This window comes from Haemaphysalis longicornis, unplaced genomic scaffold (assembly GCF_048455015.1).
Source record: "Haemaphysalis longicornis isolate Haplotype H1 unplaced genomic scaffold, Haemaphysalis longicornis Haplotype H1 scaffold_5, whole genome shotgun sequence".
Lineage (NCBI taxonomy): Eukaryota > Metazoa > Arthropoda > Arachnida > Ixodida > Ixodidae > Haemaphysalis > Haemaphysalis longicornis.
Window position 1 is genome coordinate 12079410 of NW_027526385.1, and position 20482 is coordinate 12099891.

Genomic DNA, 20482 nt, shown 5'->3' on the forward strand with positions numbered 1-20482 from the left:
ACAAACTTCAATTTTGCATACTGACGCTTTACGATGTTTTATAGAAGTGTAAAGAGGCAGACAGCGAACGAGGGTCTAGAACCACAGAACCTGTGTTCTTTCTTGTGTGTCGTCTTTGGTTTTTTGCGCTAACCATTTGAAGAATAATGAACCAACTAGCCCCCCAACAAGTTTTGTTAAATCACCTTGCATTTTTCGCACTGCCCTATATCTTGCCACTTTTTTAAATCTATGCTTCCGCTTTGGTGAAAAACCTGTTGATTTATCGGAGTTTCAGCTTTGTTTAAATGAATCATTCTTGCGTCTGCAGTGCATGCATATTAATCTGCAATCCGGTAGAAACAAACGTAATGAAGTTAAATGTCTCTTAGGGATACAAATACGCTTTTTATACCCGTGCCACACATGGAAGAAAACTGAGATTAGGTGTTTAATGTCTTATGAATTATGCCTGTTTAAGGTCTTATGGCTAATGCCTTTAATGATCACTTTTTGTCTATAGCCCCGATATTCACAAGCCATAAAAATAACCTGTTCTTCATGAATTCACGCAATCAAAACTCGATCTTTTTTGATTCCACTGATCCCACAGAAGTTACATATGTCTTTATGGACTTCAACCGGTATATATACAGCTAGCATGCAACTTGCAAGAGTAACAGTAACCTACAAGAAAGAAATTAGAACGAATTTTATAATTACCGCTCGATATCTATACCACCTGTTTTTTCAAAGGGTCTGGAAAAATAATTCTGAAACGTTTAACTTCCTTTGGTGATCCTTTCCAAATATTGACCTCGTCCCAACGCGGTTTTCGCGAGGACATGTCGACCGAATTAATATGTACTTGAAAATTTCGAAAATAAAAATATGGTTCTCGGCATTTTTTTTGGACTTCATGTCCAAAAAAATGCTGTTATAATCATGATATGCTTCTTAAACTTGAGCGTTAGGTATTTTGTGGTAATGTATTTTCTTTATTATCCTCATACCTGCAACATAGCTCTCAGTATGATGATGTTAAACGCAACCACTCTAAAGTAAAGCACGTGAAGTCAGGTGTTCCCCAAGGGAGCGTACTTGGTCCGTTTCTTTTTATCCTCTATGTAAATGAAATCAGTAAAATTGATAAATCATACTGATGAAGTATATCATATATGCCGAAAACGCTAGTTTGTTTTTCGAGGTAAATGAGGCGTTCATTTAACCAAATGGGCAAACAAAACGTTGCAACTTACAAATAACTGGGTTTGTATAAATGACCTCAAGATAAATATAAATACAAGTAAAGCAATATTCTTTCGCCGGAGGCATACAGATTTTAAGTTTCTTCCCATACAGATTAACAACACCGAGATCTAAGGTGGGCTGTGCATCAAAATACTAGGTGTATATTTCACAGAGAACATGTCTTTTTAAAAGCACATTTACTACATAATAGGAAAATTATCTAGTGGGACCGGTAGTCTGCGACAGCACTGCTTTCATTTTCAGTTTCAGTTAATGTCATTATTTATAATTCTCTTTTTTCTTCGTTATTGAATTACGCTGCGTTACCATGGGGAACAACCACGCTTGAAAGCCTTGATAAGTTGCTCGTAGTACAAACAAATATGATATGTATCATATGCAAAGTGCATTACTTGTCTCACACATAGTTTCTGTTAAAAAACATACAAAAATAAATGTAAAACCGCTTTACAGGTATAACTTGTTACGTTACTACAAAACAGAAAAAAATAAAAATACCGACGTACTGGTGAAACTCTCGGAACTTCGACAAACCGTTAATACATATAACATCCTTCACACCGAGCAATGGCAAGTGAGCACATGCCGCACCAACTAAGAAAAACGAATGCTTAAATTTTCTTCACCCTTAATGCTTGACGAATTCTCTCTTGTTGAAAAACGTGGACATTTATACCGTTTCGTTTAAGGATTTGCTTAACATGTTCTTTTGATTGGTTGATTTTGTTATACTGTGCTATACACCTTTACTGTCATTTGTCTTCCTTTTTTGATATTGTGGGTTTTCAAGCCAATGGGCACGTTTTGTGTTGTTTCCAAAACTGACACGTAATGATGTGTTTCTTATCAAGTGTTCTGTACTGGGAACTTTTTGATAGCTCATAGGGACTATACGCTTCGTTTTTTCTTTGTAGGGAAATTGTCCCTCATTTATTTATTTTCCTTGTTCTCCGAGTGTTTGTCACCCGTCTCACGCGGCAAAAAAATGAGGCTCGGATTGAGGTATTCGGTGTCCACACAATATATTTAGGAAACCAAACCTTAAACAAACAGGATCATAGCAAATAAACATGCATACAACACTACACAAAAAACAAGCACGACCTCACACTATCAAGATTAAAGCCAAAAAGTCCCTATAACACATTAACTGTCTATGCCCAATTCAAACAAATTCTACCGCCGGTACCACGACGCAACCGCTGCGATGCCGATGACGTGTCCCGGTGGGTCGGTTGGCTTACGCGTTGACGCACGTAGCAGCACGTCGCGATGGCGCGGGGTGATCTTCAGTGGTCCGGATGACCGTGGTGCGATGCCACGGGTTCCTTGAGCAGCACGGCCCAGCAGAAGCTAGCAGTGCGACGCTGCTGGTAATAGGTGGTTCCTAGTTGCCCGCTGCCAAACGGTGCGATGCCGCCGGTGCGATCTCACGAAAAAGGCCCTTTCAGGACTCAGGGGGCTCAATAACGGTCCGTCATCTCTCGTCCCGCGGGGGTAGCATGACCACCTGGAAGCCCCGATGCTCGACCCGAACTTGCCACCGTTCCTACCAAGACCTCGTTCCACACTCCCTACTCCAACTTCATCGTCCACCTCTTCAGCTCGCATCGTACCATGTGAGGCTCCCAATTGTTGGTTCAGCTAACCTCCTCCTCCTTTTCCATCAACCTGTGTATCTTCTTCATTGGTCCCTTAAAAATCCTCCTCGTCATCCCGTAAACTGATTCTTCTTTTTCTTCGTCTTTTCTTTCATCATCTTCTTCTCGGGCCAATCCCTCTTTGAGTATAGGCTCCTCTTCCTTTAGTCACCGGGCCCCACACCTTATCATATGACAGTGTTGTAAAAGAATTTTATGTACCCTGCGAAAGATCTACGTGCCCTTTGTAGCACTCACTTTCTGCCATGTAGGGGGCATGGATCCAGTCAAGCCACATTAATGGCCTTTTGCCCATGTTTGCAAACATCAATGATGTTGACAGAAAATTGAAATTGAATTAAAAAACCAGTACTAGAGCTCGTAGCACGTCCATTACACCTATTTTAAGTACCGAAGGAAATGTTTTAAAGCTAAGCATTCAGTGTCTCACTGATGCCACCCATGCGTACCACGAAAAGCATTACATAAAAGCCAGACTTCTCTGACGATTATGATGATAGCATGAAGGAGAGCAAGAAAAAAACGCAGTGTCTAGAGTGCCGTCCGACGGAACTCTAGCTGATCGTTGCAGGCATGGCTAGAGTGCCGTCCGACGACATTCGAATATTTAACACTAGGCTAGCACCGGCCAATGAGTCTGTCGTTCTAGTGTAGACTCATTGGCCGGTGCTAACTGTCGTTCTAGTGTAGACAATAAACAAAAAAAAGTCGTTCTAGTGTAGAGGATCCGTCTTAGCTTATTGATCCGAAAGTCGGTGGTTCAGCACCGGCTCTTGACTCAGTTGTTTTTTTTTTTCATTATTTGAATGAAGTGTAATTTTTATGGCTCAGGTTAGTTTTGGTGTTTTAAACGATTTTTTCTGTGCGTTAGGTTACCTTTTGTTAAGTTGAGGTTAGATTGCCTAGCTTTACGTTATCTAGAGCGATGTACTGCCAGACGCGGGAAATTTGTTATAAAACGCCGGTGGACGTCGATATAGTGCAGTGCTTATAATACCGTCGGATGGCACTCTAGACACGGCCGAAAAATTCCCCGCATTTCCCCGAGGGTAAGAATGTGAAAGTGCGAATGCACGAGTTGAATTTGCGCGGTTCGGTAATGTTCGCGAAAGAGAGATCACACACATACACACACAACTACAAAGAAAGATGCATTTATTCACAGACACCTATTTGTGTTGTCATTGTACTTGATTGCTAGAGCGGATCTCAGCTTTGAAATTTCGTGTCAGTACTCCTTTAAGCAGGTGTATTAGCCCTTCTCACGCCCGATTCTTGGCCAATCCCCCACGTGGGTATGTGCCATGTCAGCGGCCAGGCAGCGCGCGCCCGTCTCCCCCCGTTGCCAAGGAAGACGAGGAGATTCCTGGCCAATCCCCCACGTGGGTATGTGCTATGTCAGCGGCCAGGCTGCGCGCGCCCATCTCCACGTGCGCGGACATCGCCGGTGGACGCAGGTTCAGGGTCGCTTAAGAAGTGCATTGCACTTAAAAAAAACTGCTTCCCGTGTTCGGAATGGAACCTGGGTCCCTCACGTTATAAAGCAGACGTTTATCAGATTGCGCAAATTCCGACGCGGTCGAAGCAGAACTCCGTCGTCCAATAATAACAAATAACGATTGTTGCACACGAAGCTTTCTTCGTGCGAATTCAAACGGGGAAGAGCCAAAGTCAAAGCCGCTGCGAGCAAAATTCCAAACTGCGTGCGAGTCAAAGTCAAAGCTCAACAAGTCAAAGTCCAAACTGAGACTACGACGAAGGAATCCCGCACGAGAAAGCTTCGCGTTTAACTACCGTCGTAGGCAGGCGGACAGGTGCACGATTTTTTTTTCTGAAAGCAGGGCCACACCGATTACACTTGAATTGAAGGCCTACACTTACGTTCTATTGGCCAGTGAAAATGTTTTTAAGTAAGCAACCGGGCAGAAGAACTCTGTTGAAGCAAACCTCTTTCCCTACCCCCATAAAGTTTTTAGACGCCGAGTTTTGCTACATTGATTCTTCGTAGCTTTTTATGTATAGGAGCCGTTTGGAGGAAAACACTTTGATGTTCTTGCGCTGCAAACTTTGATTTTGTTATCGCTATCCACTTTATTCCCCTCGAGTGCAAGGTATTTACGTTACACTTAAAGGAATCAAATAATCGTTAAAAAGAAAGGGTAAAGAAGATGTGGTGTTATGAAGGAAAGGCGAGAGGTCTGATTGCGAGAAAAATACCAGATGTACTCCAATGGTACGCACAGAAACGATTTACATATCTTAGTCTTTACATTTACACATCTTAGTCTGAATCTTAACATATCTTAGTCACCCAGTTACAATGCCCCGAACACTGAGAGCACTATGACGTATTCATGATACATCCATCAGCCCAGCCCTTTTACGCCCAGCGCATGACGAAGGCTCCTCATGAAACGGGACGTTTTCGACAAATACTGTAACATGGTGGCCAGATACGCTTCTGGCCTCTGAGGGTGTAGCAGTTTTATCCTAGAAGGCCGGCAATGTGCCATTGCACCATCCAGTAAAGCCTCATTTCTAGCGGGTGAACTATGGCGCATAGCTGGTGTTTTTTTTTTGCTGTACGTTTGAGTGTGAGTATTTCTGCGTACCCTCGGCCACAGGTTGCGACTGCTGCCTCGACTGCTCAGGGGCGTGGCCAAGCGAAACCTTGAGACCAGTGTGCTGGGCCAGAAGATCTCGATGCCCATTGGAATCTCGCCGACTGCTTTGCACAGGATGGCCCACCCAGACGGGGAATTGGCCACGGCGAAAGGTATACAGTACATGAAATATGCCCAGGTTTTGTATAACAAGTTCGGTAGCATGAGCGCCGTGGCATAGCCCCTTGGGAAAATAATGGTATTTATGTACTGATTTGAACGTCGTGTGAACCGTCACTAGTCTTTCAACACCTCCAGTGGCCTAGATATAACATGGTAGGAGATGTGACCCGCTATAGAGAAGAAAAATGGTACAGAGAGAGAGACAGGGAGAGAGAGAGAGAAGAAGAAAACTTTATTACAGAAAAGAAATGGCAGCAATTTGGTTGAGTCTTCACTTCTCACTTCAACTAACTTCTGTATATTCTAGTATATTGGGTCATACATAACTGTCCCTCTTTGACAGTGTATGTCGACAAGTCTACAAGTTCATGCGGCAAAATCACTGTGGATATGTCTAAATAAAGAGGTACAAAAAAGAAGGAAAAAGGGAAGAAGCGCAACACAGAAGGCGGGGAATAAAAGAGATCGATAGAGAATAACATCGAAGGAAGAGAAAGAAGGAAAGAAACAATCGAAGAAAGAAAGAACGAAAAGGAGAACGAGACAGGGATAAAGAGAAAAATAAACCTCTACAGAGATGCCGAAGATCGTCGCGGGTCGTGGGATGACTGCGGGCACGTGATGGGGTTGGCAAGGCTCGAACGGGGGTCCGTAGGTTCCTCGAATGGTTCGAAGGATCGCGTGACACGTAGCATATAGGACGCTGCGACGTTGTTTTTCTTTGGGAATGCAAGCAGTTTAATTTTTTTGAAAGTATATGCAAGACTAGCACTTACAGTAAGACACTGAGGATGTGATAATATGCCAAAGCACTCTTGAAGCCTAAAACAGGGCTCTATTCTCTGTTCTGCCAAGAAAACCAGAGCATTTATTTTGCCTCACCAGCTGCGGGGGCGGCCGGCACCGTGATGGTCCTCAGCTTGTCGAGCACCACATCCATGGAGGACGTCAGAGACGCTGCACCCAACGGTTTGCGATGGTTTCAGGTAAGGCGATCATTCTCTACATGCTACCAGTAGAAGGATGTGAAGACGCGAAAATAGAGGAAAGAATGTCCAGAACGGGTCCCGACATCGATTTTGTAGCGTAAGCTACACTGGCCTAGGTAGAGCAGTTCCGCGCGGACCTTGAAGGGCCGTGCTGCGCAAGCGCGAGGAGCATTGGACTGGATTGAATTGGATTGAACTGGATTGGGTTGGATTTGGATTGGATTGGAATAGATTGGATTGTATTGGATTGGAAATCCAATCCAATTGGAGTACGGGTGTGTATATAATTGGGTCTGCACATTCGCCGGTGCGCGCATTCCAGAGGAGTGACGTCATAGCCGTGGAAGACGCACTGGCGCCGGCGCGTGCCCAGTTGTGCGCCTCCGTTGCACAGTAGCCAAGTCGGACGGTACTCCGGAGCCGCTTGATAGAGGTTTCGCATGGTTCCTGGAGAGCCGTGCTGCGCGTGCGCGAGGAGCAGTGACTGGACTGGACGGGACTGGACTAGATTGGATTGGATAGTATTAGATTGGAAATCGTTTTAGCAGCCGTAAGCGTGATAATCAGCTAATCCTTGACAACCAGGGAACCTAAGAATTGCCAGCTGAACCTTACCTCACGCTACGTATATCCTGGCATAGCCGAGCTAAGCCACTGCTAATTTCTTGTTAAGTCGCTCGACCTTTCTCGCGTTATATTGAAGACCCGTACCCTATCCTGCTCCCCTCTAGAGCTTTGCGCTTCCTTCGTTAATGATTCTCCTCATGTTTAGAACATGTTTATTGGCCCTTGAGAATGGGAAAAAACCTTTATGGGAAATTACAAGGCACACAAGAACCAGGTAAATACCGCGGCTGGCAAAGCTCGGCAAAACCCGGCTAACCATGTACACAAGGACAGACACCTATTTATAATTATACAGGTACAGAAACTAGTTATTGAAATAAATAATATAAGTGCATGATTGTCTCCTCTTCAAAAGGGTTGGCCCTACATTCCACAGTATACAGAACAGGAGAAATGTTCCGATCCACAGAGTTCTGCTGCGGGCATTGGTGGGAGAAGTATTGATATAATAAACACTCAGCCTTGAAGAAGTGTTTCAAGTTAATTGAAAAAAAAGAACTTATACAAAGATCTGAATACCAGCAATACACGTTGGTTGTGCACCATTTTTATTGATGATATGGGTAGCCCAGTACGGTGTTTGCCGCGTGTACGGGGCCTCTACCTTTTCAGCTCCGTATTTCTTTCTCGTGCTTATACTTATACTTATACTTGTACTTATACTTATACTTATACTTATACTTGTCCATTTGTACTAGCATTGTTACCTATGGTGAAGAGGGTGCTTTCTGCATAACAATTTCACACCGATAATTTATTGATATTTACCTTTAACCCCATGACGAAGCACCCTGAATGCAGATCCGGAATCAGCTTATTAGTGTGATCTAGAGACTGACTGAACAAGGTCATGTCGGACTCAAGGATAAAGTGGCTCAAATCTTCCCAATTAATCCCTGATACAGATTCCGCCTTTTCACGGTTCCTGAATACCATTTCCGCGATGTTACGTAGACTTGTACAAGATAGGACCCCTTGTCTTGCCACATTTCTTATCGGGCAGTTTTCAGACTTTATTAGGAGGATTATCTTACCGGTAAATCTCTTTATGTGTAATCTAAGACTCTTATGTAGTCTCCTCCATTCTCAAGTTTTCCAGGGCTTGCAGTGCTGTGGTGGTGTTTGCAGTGTTAAATGCTTTGTTCCGTCTTTAAATACCATGCAAGGGAGTGCATTATTTTGTATCACTCGCTGAAATTAATGTAATGAGCCGCCTGCACTATATCAAGCCTCTTTTCTTGGGTGCTGTAACTCAAGGCTGCCGCGTTCGCGGTTAAATAGCATCTTTGTAAACATCCGGCATGCAGTGAAGAGTAGACAGATGGGTATGTAATTCCCACGCTCTTTGACATCAAGATTCTCTAGAATGCAAATTGGCTCGCGTTTTCCAGTTTCGGGGAAAATTTCGAGCTATTGAACTTTTATAATGCAGTCTTGCCGCCATTCTTTAGATGATCTTTAATTGTTGTTTCTTGTCTTGTGGCTTTTCCCTTTTTATACTATTGAGCGCCTTCTCCAGCTCGTCTTTATTTACCAGTAGGACCTCGCAAGCTAAGTCTGTAGGCTAAGTACCATCCCCAAGACGAAATTGGCTATGTTACAGCTGAGAGGAAAAAAAAATCGGTTGATCCCTCTCTCGTAGGAATTGCTAAAACACGAAAGTGAGATGTGCCTTCACAGGATCAGTTGAATGTTATTTCTGCATCGACATCAACTTGCACACCGCTATTTATATTTTGTTGGTATTGCACCGTCAGACTTATCAGCATTAGACACTGTATTGCATGCTCCGGAGCACTGCGTAGACGCGAACGAAACCACACGCGCTCGCAAACCATGCGAAGGAGACCGAGCGGGCTGTCAGCGAGCCGTTTGGTGCACTCACGGTCCGCTGCAGCGAAAGAGCATGATTTGCGGGGCTGTCTTGTGGATGTGCTTGGTGAGCGACAACCTGCTGGCGCGTCGCTTTCGCAAATGTGCGCCCACTGTGTCCCTGATCCGTGGAGTGTACGGCAGACGGTTGCGCTGCGACGAGCTCAGATGGCGCCAACTGTCGGCGCTCATTAGCACCGTGATGCACTACTTCGCGTCCCCATTCTTAGACGGTAGCACCATCAAAATAGAGGAGGTTACAGGAAAGACACATTGCGCATTCATTCGGTTTCCGCGCTTCAGCTCGTAGCGGAGTCAGTAAAACACCTGGTACCGCCCGTTGGCTGGAGCAACCGTGTTTTTCTGGCGATGTCATTTCCATGACGGATATGACGTCAGTCAGATCTTCGTGCATTCCGGCATAAAACGCTATCATGTTAAAAAATGAGGAGGAATTCTACTGCTTTTATAACGGCAAATATTTTTTACTCTGAATAAGTGAATAATCATTCATAATTCAGTGAAAAGTCCTGCATTATTTTTGTGGTGTGTATTGCAGATCTACGTCATGAACAATCGACAGCTGACGCAGCGGCTGGTAGTGCGTGCCCAACAAGCCGGGTACCGGGCTCTCGTCTTCACGGCAGACTCACCCGTTGCCGGCTCCAGGACCGAAATGCTTGGGGAGTACCTCAAACGGTACTCGGAGGATCTCAGGTTGGCAGCCTTCCCAGCTTTGATTGATTCACAGACAGGCAGACAGACAGACAGACAGACAGACAGACAGACAGACAGACAGAGAGATATCCGATGAACTTCACCGTAGATTTAAAACATGCAGGTGAACAGGCTGTCGTAGTTAGGAAACAATACTTAACAATGGGTCGCTACCTTGTCATCAGTAAACCCTTGGAGGTCACTTGGAGGTCACTTGAAGCACTTGGAGGTCACCCGTGTGATTCTGCACCAGTAGTGAACACAGAATGGTCTGGAGAACAGTTTTAAATAATGCTGCAGGAACAGCACTCACAATGCTCATTCTCTCATCTTTCTGATACAAGGTGGATACGGTGTGCCAGCGAAGTGAAAGGGAACGGGACGTCTGAGTGTGCATTGGGCCAGCTATTGCAAGCCGGTTTGATACGCAGAGAATGGGTGTACCGATTGGCTAGAATAAGAAGCAGCCGTCGGATATGCGCCGGAGCTGAGGCCTTAATGTTTCGTTCTTAGGTCTGAAAGAGGTGCTGGCCCAGAATTTTGAAGGCGAGATAACTTCGGAGATAGCCTGGGGCGAACACATACATCATCTGCGAAATATCAGCGGCAAATACAGCCTACAACATATTTCAAATCACTTTTAAAGTGCGCGAAAGGCAACCGAGCAGCTAGCGGAGGACCTAGCGCAATCGATATTCTCTGGATGTTGAATAAATGGACAACATCGAAACGCGTCATGAGTTGGTGCTGGCCGCTTCCGCACTGCCGGCGTTTCTCGTCGACTCGAATTAACTTCTGCTGTCGAGAAACGAATGATCCGATCGTTGGCGTCGGACACGTCGGGATTTCGTTAGATCATCGAGAATCTGGCGCCAACCTAAGTTCTACAGCGATTCCAGGCACTTTATTTTTATTGCTTTTTACTACACTGGACCCGCGAAAACGCACCGGGGACACGAAAAGCACACTGAGCGAGCCGCATGGTCGCTGCGCCGGTGGCGGCCAGGGCCGCCAAGTGGCACCGGCAGCTCGAGCGATAGCTTGTTACCAGTGCACGAAATGGGACTCTATTCGCAAACCAGGCAGCACATACGAGAAATGAGGTAATGATGCGATGGCAGATCGCATTAAATAATGTGGTTGATCCTTCTTTCATAGGAATCGGTAAAATACAAAAGTAAAATGTGCCTTCACAATACCATTTGAATGTTTATTGTGCATCGATATGAACTTGCACATCGCTATTTTACTTCGTCGGTATGACACCGCTAGACGCATCAACCTTAGACACTGGGTGACACGCACCGAAGCATTGCGTAAATCCGATTGAAACCCCAGGCGCTCGCATACCATGCGAACGAAACCGAACGTGTTGTCAGCAAATCTTTTGGTGAAGTCACAGTACGCTACAGCGAAAGGGGCATGTTTTGCGGGTCGGCAGCAGTTTTGTGGTTGTGCTGGGTGAGCGACGTTCCGCACAGGGTGTCGAACCGAAATTTTTTCGGGTTCGGTTCGGGTTCGGGTTCAAGCCTTTCGGGTTCGGTTCGGGTTCAGTTCCAGAACACCATTCCGTTCCGGTTCGAACCGGTTCGAACCCGTTCGAACCGGTTCAAACGGGTTCAAACGGGTTCGAAGAAAAAAAAAAGCAGGCGTGTTTTTTTCTGTTAATTTTTTTTGCTTGTTTTTCGTTTCCTCATCAAATCGGCATAACAACAAATTCATAATGAAGGTTTCTTTGTCCAAATATTTTGTCTTCGCCAAACTAAAGCGACCCTGCAACACGTTTTTCAACTTTTGTCTTAATCTTGAGTGCTTGCAGAAAGCAGTCAAGCAACGCATTATACTATGGGGTCGCAATGTGCCTAAGCCAAAAATTACTGTTCTCTCCTCGTCAGATAACATAGAAACTTGCTCAAAATATTTTTCTCTCCTTCCCGGTCTTCGCGTTCTTCGACCGCTGAATGACGTTATTACAGCGGTGTAGCGGCTGTTTGCCGGCTTTCCTTAAGTTGCAGAATAGAACGCATTTGATAGCCATCCAAAAAAAGCCACAAAAGCGAAGCAGAAACAGAAGCAACGCAATGGAGAAAGTTGTGTCCCGTCAAAGAGGTGAAGTCTGGCGTTGTGTGGGAAGGTGTATGCCCACAGGGTGCGGAGTAATGTTTCCTGGTTAATCGGTAGCGGTTTGTTCGGGGAGGAGTACGTTCTATGGAAGAGGCCAGAGTGCTGAGTAACTTCTTGGTCTGTGACTGCAGGATGCATGCACTCGGGCCGGGCTTCATCAGCGCCGGCTAAGCGAGTCAAATCTCGAACCACGAGGTTGATGATCTTGTTTGCCGTGGATGCCAGTATGAGCTGGCGCCCATACAATCGTGACTGGTCTCGTTGGTGGTTTCTGATTGATCATCGGAAGTGTTGTAACATGCAATCGACCGTTGGCAAAGTTGGGCCACGCCTGCTAAGGGTCTGTTATGAGAGTTTTGACGCCGCTTTGGCTAAGCGCATGTGCTATCGCCGCTTCCTCAGCTTAGAGGGTGCTGTGTTCGGTGGTTGAGATGCTACACCTGTGGGAGACTGCAGAACGGTAACACAAAGAGAAGGTACTGAAGAATGCTATCGGGCGGCTCTTGCGTCAAACCAGTTGATCGTCCCTCCCTTTTTTTCTTGGAGTTTAGTTTCTTTCCAACTGTCTCCCCTCATATATACACACGTTTTGAAAACTCTTTGATGAATATACAATATGCATTAGGCAATGAGTTATTAACTTTAGTCCGAGATGTCAATTTTAATATAGCAACAACATAATAGCGCAATACGGGCATAAAGAAAGACCTTTTATAGCATTCGGGCGGTCTTCACATAACTTTGCGGCTACTTTGTGCGTGACAAAATTTTTTGATTGGTCGGGAAGGAGAACGCTGCAAAATTTCCAAATGCCAAGGACCCCAAAGATATCATGTTTGGTCCGACCGTCAAATCCACCTTAACTGACCCGCTAATTCTTTTAATCAAAATTCATCAACACACCAGTCCCAATAATTCACATTAGCTCATTCACTCACCTAACTAATTTCAACTTCAACTTCAACTTTATTGAGCATTTCGTACATAGAAATTCGAGGACAAACACAAAAAGCTGCAAAACTGCAGCTTGACGAGGTGTTTGCACCTTACGGTTGGCGTGGCAGAGCAGAAACAGGAGTTTAAAGCATACGCACAGGAAATAATCCTAAGAAAAAGAAATCTCGCCTTAACATGTCGATATTACATACAAACATAAAAGAAAGCATTAAAAAGCACTATAGCTCACAGTTTGTAAAAGATACTTATTAAATGTTATACATACACGCATATAGACACTCATAGGTACATACATACATATAAAGGTTACAAAACAAAACAGGGTACACAGGTACATAAAAAGAGAAATATTGGATATGTACGGAACCTGTGTAGACACAAAAAAGCAAAAGACAAAACTTGAAGAAAAAGTCATGTTACATACAGGTATGCATACACTCATCAAAATCTGCACTACAGAAGTATCCACATAAATAAATACACAGAATATTGGCAAAAATCAGTGTACGGTACTTTTTAGATGCTAAAGTTTGCAGGGAATGAAGACAATGCCAATAAAACGCTTGAAAAATATTGCAAGTAATTTTGGCTAAACCAAGGTTTTCACGAGAGACAACGCTTAATAGATTGTCAGTTAAAAATGTTCTATGTTCAGCAGTAAACTTTTCCTTAAGTCTCACTTAGAAATTGTATTTATAGCTATGTCACTCTCGGCTAGGTTATTTAAAAGGCGGGCAATTCGGGATTGCAACCTATCATTGCCATAATTCGTTCTTGAAAACGGCACGAACCATGTACTCCTTCCCCTAATTTCGTACGGTACGTCCAACGGTTTTCTTAAACTACATCGACTTAGATATGCTACACCGTTGTGTTGCAAGCTATTTTTATACTTTGTTAGAAGATTAAAGTTCTAGATACATTGGACAGGAAGCAAATTATACTGCAGAAATAGTTCGTTGGTGTGAGAGTCATATGGTACAGTTGCGATATGTCGAATGGCCTTTTTCTGAAATAAATGCAGCTTATGAATATTTTTTGCGGAACTGGTTAACCATACAAGGCTGCAGTAATTGATGTGAGCTGTGAATGTAGCATGATAAAGAATAAGTTTAATATTTGATGTAACCAGAGGCCGTAACCTGCAAAGCACCCCACACGCTCGAGATAAATTAATGCAGACGTGATCGACATGGGCATCCCATTTTAAATGTTCATTAAAAACAATGCCTAATATTTTTATTTCACTAACTATACAAATCTTTTCAGATCCGATGACTGAGGTTTCTGTCAACAGATCTTTGAGCTGGTGAAAATAACACCGCTTTAGTTTTCTTAGTATTTATTTTTAACGAGTTTGCTTTAGTCCATTTGTGAAGCTTTTGGAGGGTTATATTTGCTAAATGCAAAAGCTGAGTAGTATCACATGATTGAAAGAAAATGCTTGTATCATCTGCGTAAATAATAAAATGTGCAATGTCAGTAATTTCTACGATATCATGCATATAAATATTGATCAGGATTGGCCCTAGAAGACTGCCTTGTGGAACTCCAGCCCTTACTTCTTGTGAAGAAGAGTTGTGTTCCTTTATTGCTACGACCTGTTGCCGGTTACTTAAATAAGATTGTGAAAGAGTAAAGCCCCCGGAATCCATAATGTTGTAATTTTTAAAGCAATGTTAAATGACTAATTTTATCAAATCCTTTGAAAAAGTCTATAAATATAACTAAAGTTACCTTCTTTTCTTCAAATTCCTGGATTATTAATTCTTTTTGCGTTAATAAAGCTAATTCGTTGACTTATGTTTACGAAAACCGAACTGTTTTGATGATATAATAGAGTGTTTCTCACAGAAGGACACAAGGTGTTTCGCGATTACTTTTTCTAGCCTTTTAAAATAACTGGAAGTACAGAAACCAATCTATAATTGGAAAAATTGATTTTGTCTCCGGATATTAACAGTAGCGTGACCTTAGCTTGCTGCATCTTTTTTGGAAAAACACCAGTAGTAAGGCATAAGTTATATATATGGCTAAGCGGCGATAGAAGCAGGTCCAGTACAAACTTAATAGGCCGAATCTGAAGCCTATCGATGTCTATGGCCTTGCTATTTTTTAGTGACAAGAAAATCGACCATATTTCCTGAGGCGTTACCGGAGAAAAAAAGGCTCTGGGGGGGTTAGCATCTTTTAGGAACCTCATAGCGCTTTCATTGTGGCAGCATTGCATAACATTCGTTAAATAGTGATTACACTTGGTTGCCAGTTCTTGACCCTTGAGTGGTTTATTATCTACTGTCAATTCAAAGTCGTCGTTACGGGGGGTAAGTGGGTGCAAAAGTTTATTCAATTCCCGCCACATGACATCACGCCGGGAGGAAGCCTCAGAAAACACATGTTCGAAGTACATTTTTTTAGTATAGCGTAAGAACTTTGTCACAAAGTTTCGGTACTTTTTAAAGGCTACAAAATCGTCCCTGTTCTTTGTTTTTACAAACTTATGGTACAATAAATCTTTTTTACGGATCATCTTCAGACATTCGTCTGTAAGCTATGGTTTCCTTATATTCTTATTTTTCTTGACCATAACTAATCTAAGGAAAAGACTTTTTATATGCATCTTTATATGATTCTAGAAAAGTATCGTAGGCATCATGTGCAGTGGTGCACAGAAGTAAAGGGTTCCACCAAATAGAGGGAATTTTCTGGCGAAAAGTAGTCAAAGTATTCTGATTAATATCGTGAAAAGCGAAAGATTCGGGGCATTGCTTACATCTTAGTATTTTAGTGTGCATTGAGAACATATATATAGGTAAATGGTCACCTATATGTACACCAATCACACCGGACACGGTACTGCTACTTGTATCACTGGTTATAAATACATCAATAAGACTTTGGGAAACACGGCCCATACGAGTCGGTTCTTTGATCACGTTCATGCATCCGAAATAACCGAAAAGGAGCTCTAGATCACGCGAATGTGCGCTTGCCTGTAATATGTTAATGTTAAAGTCCCCACCAACAGTTATTTGTAAATCATAAGACGAAACAAAATTGAGAAGGTCTTCTAAAAATGCGAAACAATTTTCGAGTTTTCCATCAGGGGGGCGGTACACAACAACAAAAATAGCATTTTTACATTGCACCGTTAAAGCTTCATAATCTGTCGTAACTGTCGAAAATTCGTTCATTGTACTACAAGAAAGCTGTGTAGACACAAGCTGTAACACACCCCCACCTCGCGGTGGGACCTATTTAAAAAGAACGTGTTGAAGCCCGAAAGGCGCAGTACTTCTGTGTCACTCGTATACCAGGTTTCCGTTATCATGACAACGTCGAACTTGAAACTTTCAAAGCTGCGTTTTTTTTTCTTGTAGTTTCACATTCTTCTTTCATTTCCTCGTAGCTTTTGTTGAATAATTCGCAGCTTTTTTGCATTTCCACATTTTCTTTCCTAGTGGTTTCATATTCTTTTTTAATTTCCTCGTAGCTTTTCTGCATTTCCCTTACTTCTTTTCGAAATACCGATCTCGCGTCTTAGGTCAGCAATGTCAGTTTTCATGACCAAAGCAATGCGGGATTATACACAAGGGCGCACAATAGCAATGACACTGGGTGGTTGGCACCAGAGGCAACAGAAAAAGTCACTGAGTAAGCGAACAAAGATTACTGCAGAATATTCAAACCTGTGAAATAGGAAGGCGAATATCAGGCGACCGTTCTGTTCACTGCCTCCGCTGCCAAGTGATGCTGAGGTGGACGGAGCGTTCTTTTAAAGGATCCACTCCGTGACGAAAGCCACGCGTGGTCCACGAAACAGGGGGTGTGGGGAGGCGATGTGGCGAGGGGGTGTGGCGAGTCTACCCGCTAACCCGCACTAATCGACTTCAATCCATTCACCTCTTCAGTGTAAGGTTAAGCAGATTCGAGATAACATAAAAATGCTATCAAATATACTTTAAAAGTGGAAATTAGGATTCCCCATTTTTTTAAATCTCAGGTTCGCTTATAGCAGGAACCAAAAGACACAACGGCACTGTATACAAGAAAAGTTACGTTAATTTTGAGAACTGCGAGTGTTTGTGTCTGAGTGCTGTTTGTATATAACTTCCCATTCAAACTATAAGTGGAAGATATGGATGTATTGTTGATGGTGTCCCTGAAGGCCTTCACAAGCGGACAGGGATGCATGCGAATTAACAAGACATTAAAAACTTTACGCTATTTAAACACCATGTAGAGAAACCATGAAGAATATTCCATGATATGTTGCCTCGTAATATGCGTTATAACTTAAGTTATTCTAAACGTAAAAGATAATTGGGAGAGATGGGCAGTGCCTAATGCAAACTGATAGTATATACGGACAACTTTACATTAAATTGAGGGAAATAATTAGAAGAGAACATGATGGGCCTTGGGAACTGCAGACTACGCAAAATATTTCATGGTTCTGTGTGGGGAGTGGCAAAATATCTTCAGACGCAAGGTAGGGTACCGAACTGGAAAACTAGAAATCACATTTTTGAAGCCCCGGAACCGGTTCGGAACGGTTCCTTCGATTCGTTCCGGTTCGGGTTCAGTGCCAAAATGGCGGAAAAAATACGGTTCCGGTTCAGTTCCGGTTCCGGGCAAAAATTCGGGTTCGGTTCCGGTTTTCGGTTCGGTTCCGGTTCCGGTTCGACACCCTGGTTCCGCATAGGAGACGGACGGGTAAACACAGCAGCTACCGCTGCTACACGCTGCTTTGTCGAGGCGCCAACTATCGGCGCTCATTAGCGTCATGACGCACTACTTCGCTTCACCTTTCCTAGACGGCAGCACCATCTGAATGGACAAGTTACAGGGAAGGACATCAGGCGCGTTCGTACATCTACCTGGGCAGATTTCATGGCTCAATCGGTAGAGCGTTTCACACCTCTCGTTGCGGACAAAGTGATCGTGGGCTTGAAACCCAGCGCCACCGCACCAATGGAACTTTTTCTGGTGATGTCTTTTTGTCCTTTCCGTGACGGATATGACGTCGGTGAGCTTTGTCTACCCAGGCATAAAACACTGTCGTGTTAAAATCGTCATCTACACCGCTAACGAAAGCGGCAATCGGATATCCGCCGCGGTGTCAAGCTTAACACATCTGTAGGCGTACCTGTAGGCCGATCTGCCGGCTTGTCCCGGCGCCCCACTTTCTCTATCGTCGCGCGTCGTTCGCTAGCCGCGGCAGAAATTCGCACTAGCAGCGAATGCGTCACGTCCATGACCACTTTTTAATTAAGCGGCTGACGAGATCAGTACGTAGGGGCTTTCGCAGAAACTGCCGGTGACGCGGCATCAAGAGTGCTGCGGCAACTCTACTCTTTGATATCGGTCCGATGGTCACGTGGACAGCTTTTTAGATGCAGAGCATTTCTTTAACTCACGATGTCACCCGGCGTTGTCGGCGTGCCTCGGCGTCCGCAACAGCCATTCCAGGTGCGCCCTCTCCCCCACTCCACCTCTCCCGCATCACGCTACCCTCCTCGCTCTCAACAACAGGTCCGCACCCCTCCCCCTACACTATATAAAAAAATATTACTTACGGGCGCCTGGTTTCGATCCCACGACCCTGCGGGCGGAACGCAAGGTACATGGTGCTCTACCCACTGCGCCACAAAGCCAATACAGAATGGAAGGCTACGAACGCGCCTTATATCCTTGACTCATTCAAACTACGTCAAGAAGCTGCTGATACAACGCATTCACTACCTGTCGGCGGAACGCGAGGTACATGGTGCTCTTCCCACTGCGCCACAAAACCGACACAGAATGAAAGGCTACGAACGCGCCTTATATCCTTGACTCATTCAAACTACGTCAAGAAGCTGCTGATACAACGCATTCACTACCTGTGGGCGGAACGCGAGGTACATGGTGCTCTTCCAACTGCGCCACAAAACCGACACAGAATGAAAGGCTACGAACGCGCCTTATATCCGTGACTCATTCAAACTACGTAAAGAAGCTGCTGATACAACGCATTCACTACCACCAACTCCCCAAACACTAAACGTTAACGCAATACACCCACCCCCCATGCGACGCATTTACTCGAGTCCCCCTCGCGGGGAGATGGGCCCTTTCTTTTTTTAATACAAAATGCCACGTTTTCCCGCACCCGCTGAAACCGAAACTACAACTGGCCGCAATAAAAAAGTCTCTAATTAAATAACTACCACGTGCTGAAGCAAATGAGGTTTGGACACGTGATAAGTAGGTCAGTAGCTACTTATTGCAACAACAACAACAACAAAAAAACTAAACAATTAGGATGCAAAATTTTTGTGCAGTGCCCCTTTAAAATGTCAACAGGTATTCGCCGCTTGAGGTATGCAGTGAGTGCAATGAGTAGTTTTACCAACATTTACCGGTTGAAGAACGAACTTTCTATGTTCACGCTTAACACGATGTAACCATAACGATGTGCCACATAAGGTCATGCACGTCTAGCTCGGACTAGTGGTTGACGACGCTACATCTCCATACTTAACGTTAGGCTTCGCCCTTTGCTGTGCATGAACATTTCTGCAGGCGAGTGTGTCCAAATGAAAGACATCTAACAGAGTGAACAGTTTTTATATCCATCTAATCGTCCTAGGAAGGCTTAAACGCCATCCACACTAAAATGATCATATGGTCACAGGAGTGGGGTACGACGAGCCGACAGATCCAGCACTCGCGCTATACAGAAACAAAACTGATGTTAGAAGCTTCGTTTAAAGCGAAGCTTGCTTCACCTCACTGGTGGTGACCGTCCACACCAAAACGCGTTGCAGGAAAACCAACTTTCTTTGACCATGATGATGATCGTGGGTGATGTGAAGGATAGATGAAACGCGAAGCTTTCAATGGTCGAAATCAAATGTCGTCAGAGTCTGAAATCAGTCTAAAATCGAAATAGTTGCGCCCTAAACGCACTGCAGGAAAGCCAGCTTTACACAATAGGATTCCACATGGGCACGTCAAGTCCATCAAGAAAAAAAAATGCTTCCCGTTGTCGGGATCCAACCACATGTGCAGCTTTCCCGCTCATGGTAGTTGTTTCAACCGTGATTACGCTGTAGTTATTTAGCGAAACGGAAAGTTCTTCCGCGCAGCAAATATTGGGGGGTTAAAAATTGCTCTGTGCGCAGTTTCAAGTCTAGCACGTTGCACGACTAAGTTCCACAGCCGTAAGACTATCCCATACAAATGCATGGGGACTAAGATTTGACAGAGAAACACAAAAACCATTCAGAATACTGGAAACTTCTTTTAGAGTTTTCTTCTCCGCGTTGATTTCTTCCTTCATTCCAAATATCACTTTCCTTAAGTGGTTTCGCTAAGCTCCTGAGAGGTCGGAATTTTCAGCCAGAAAGCTGGGGATGAGAGCCGATTCGCCGTTCTAGAACGGTAGAAGCAGTTTCGGTTTCGGGCTTTGACTCAGGTGGCGTGGGAGAAAGCTTCTTTTTAACCATCTTTC

At 44.1% G+C, this 20482-nt stretch overlaps 1 protein-coding gene across 1 annotated transcript in view; it reads left to right on the forward strand.

Annotated features, from left to right (window-relative positions):
- Nucleotides 1-20482, forward strand: part of LOC144139049 (2-Hydroxyacid oxidase 1-like) — a 32001-nt gene that overhangs the window by 2299 nt on the left and 9220 nt on the right. The window contains exons 2-4 of the mRNA XM_077671540.1: nucleotides 5537-5688; nucleotides 6584-6684; nucleotides 9746-9903. Coding sequence (XP_077527666.1) covers nucleotides 5537-5688; nucleotides 6584-6684; nucleotides 9746-9903 — 411 coding nt within the window. The remainder of the gene's footprint in view (nucleotides 1-5536; nucleotides 5689-6583; nucleotides 6685-9745; nucleotides 9904-20482) is intronic.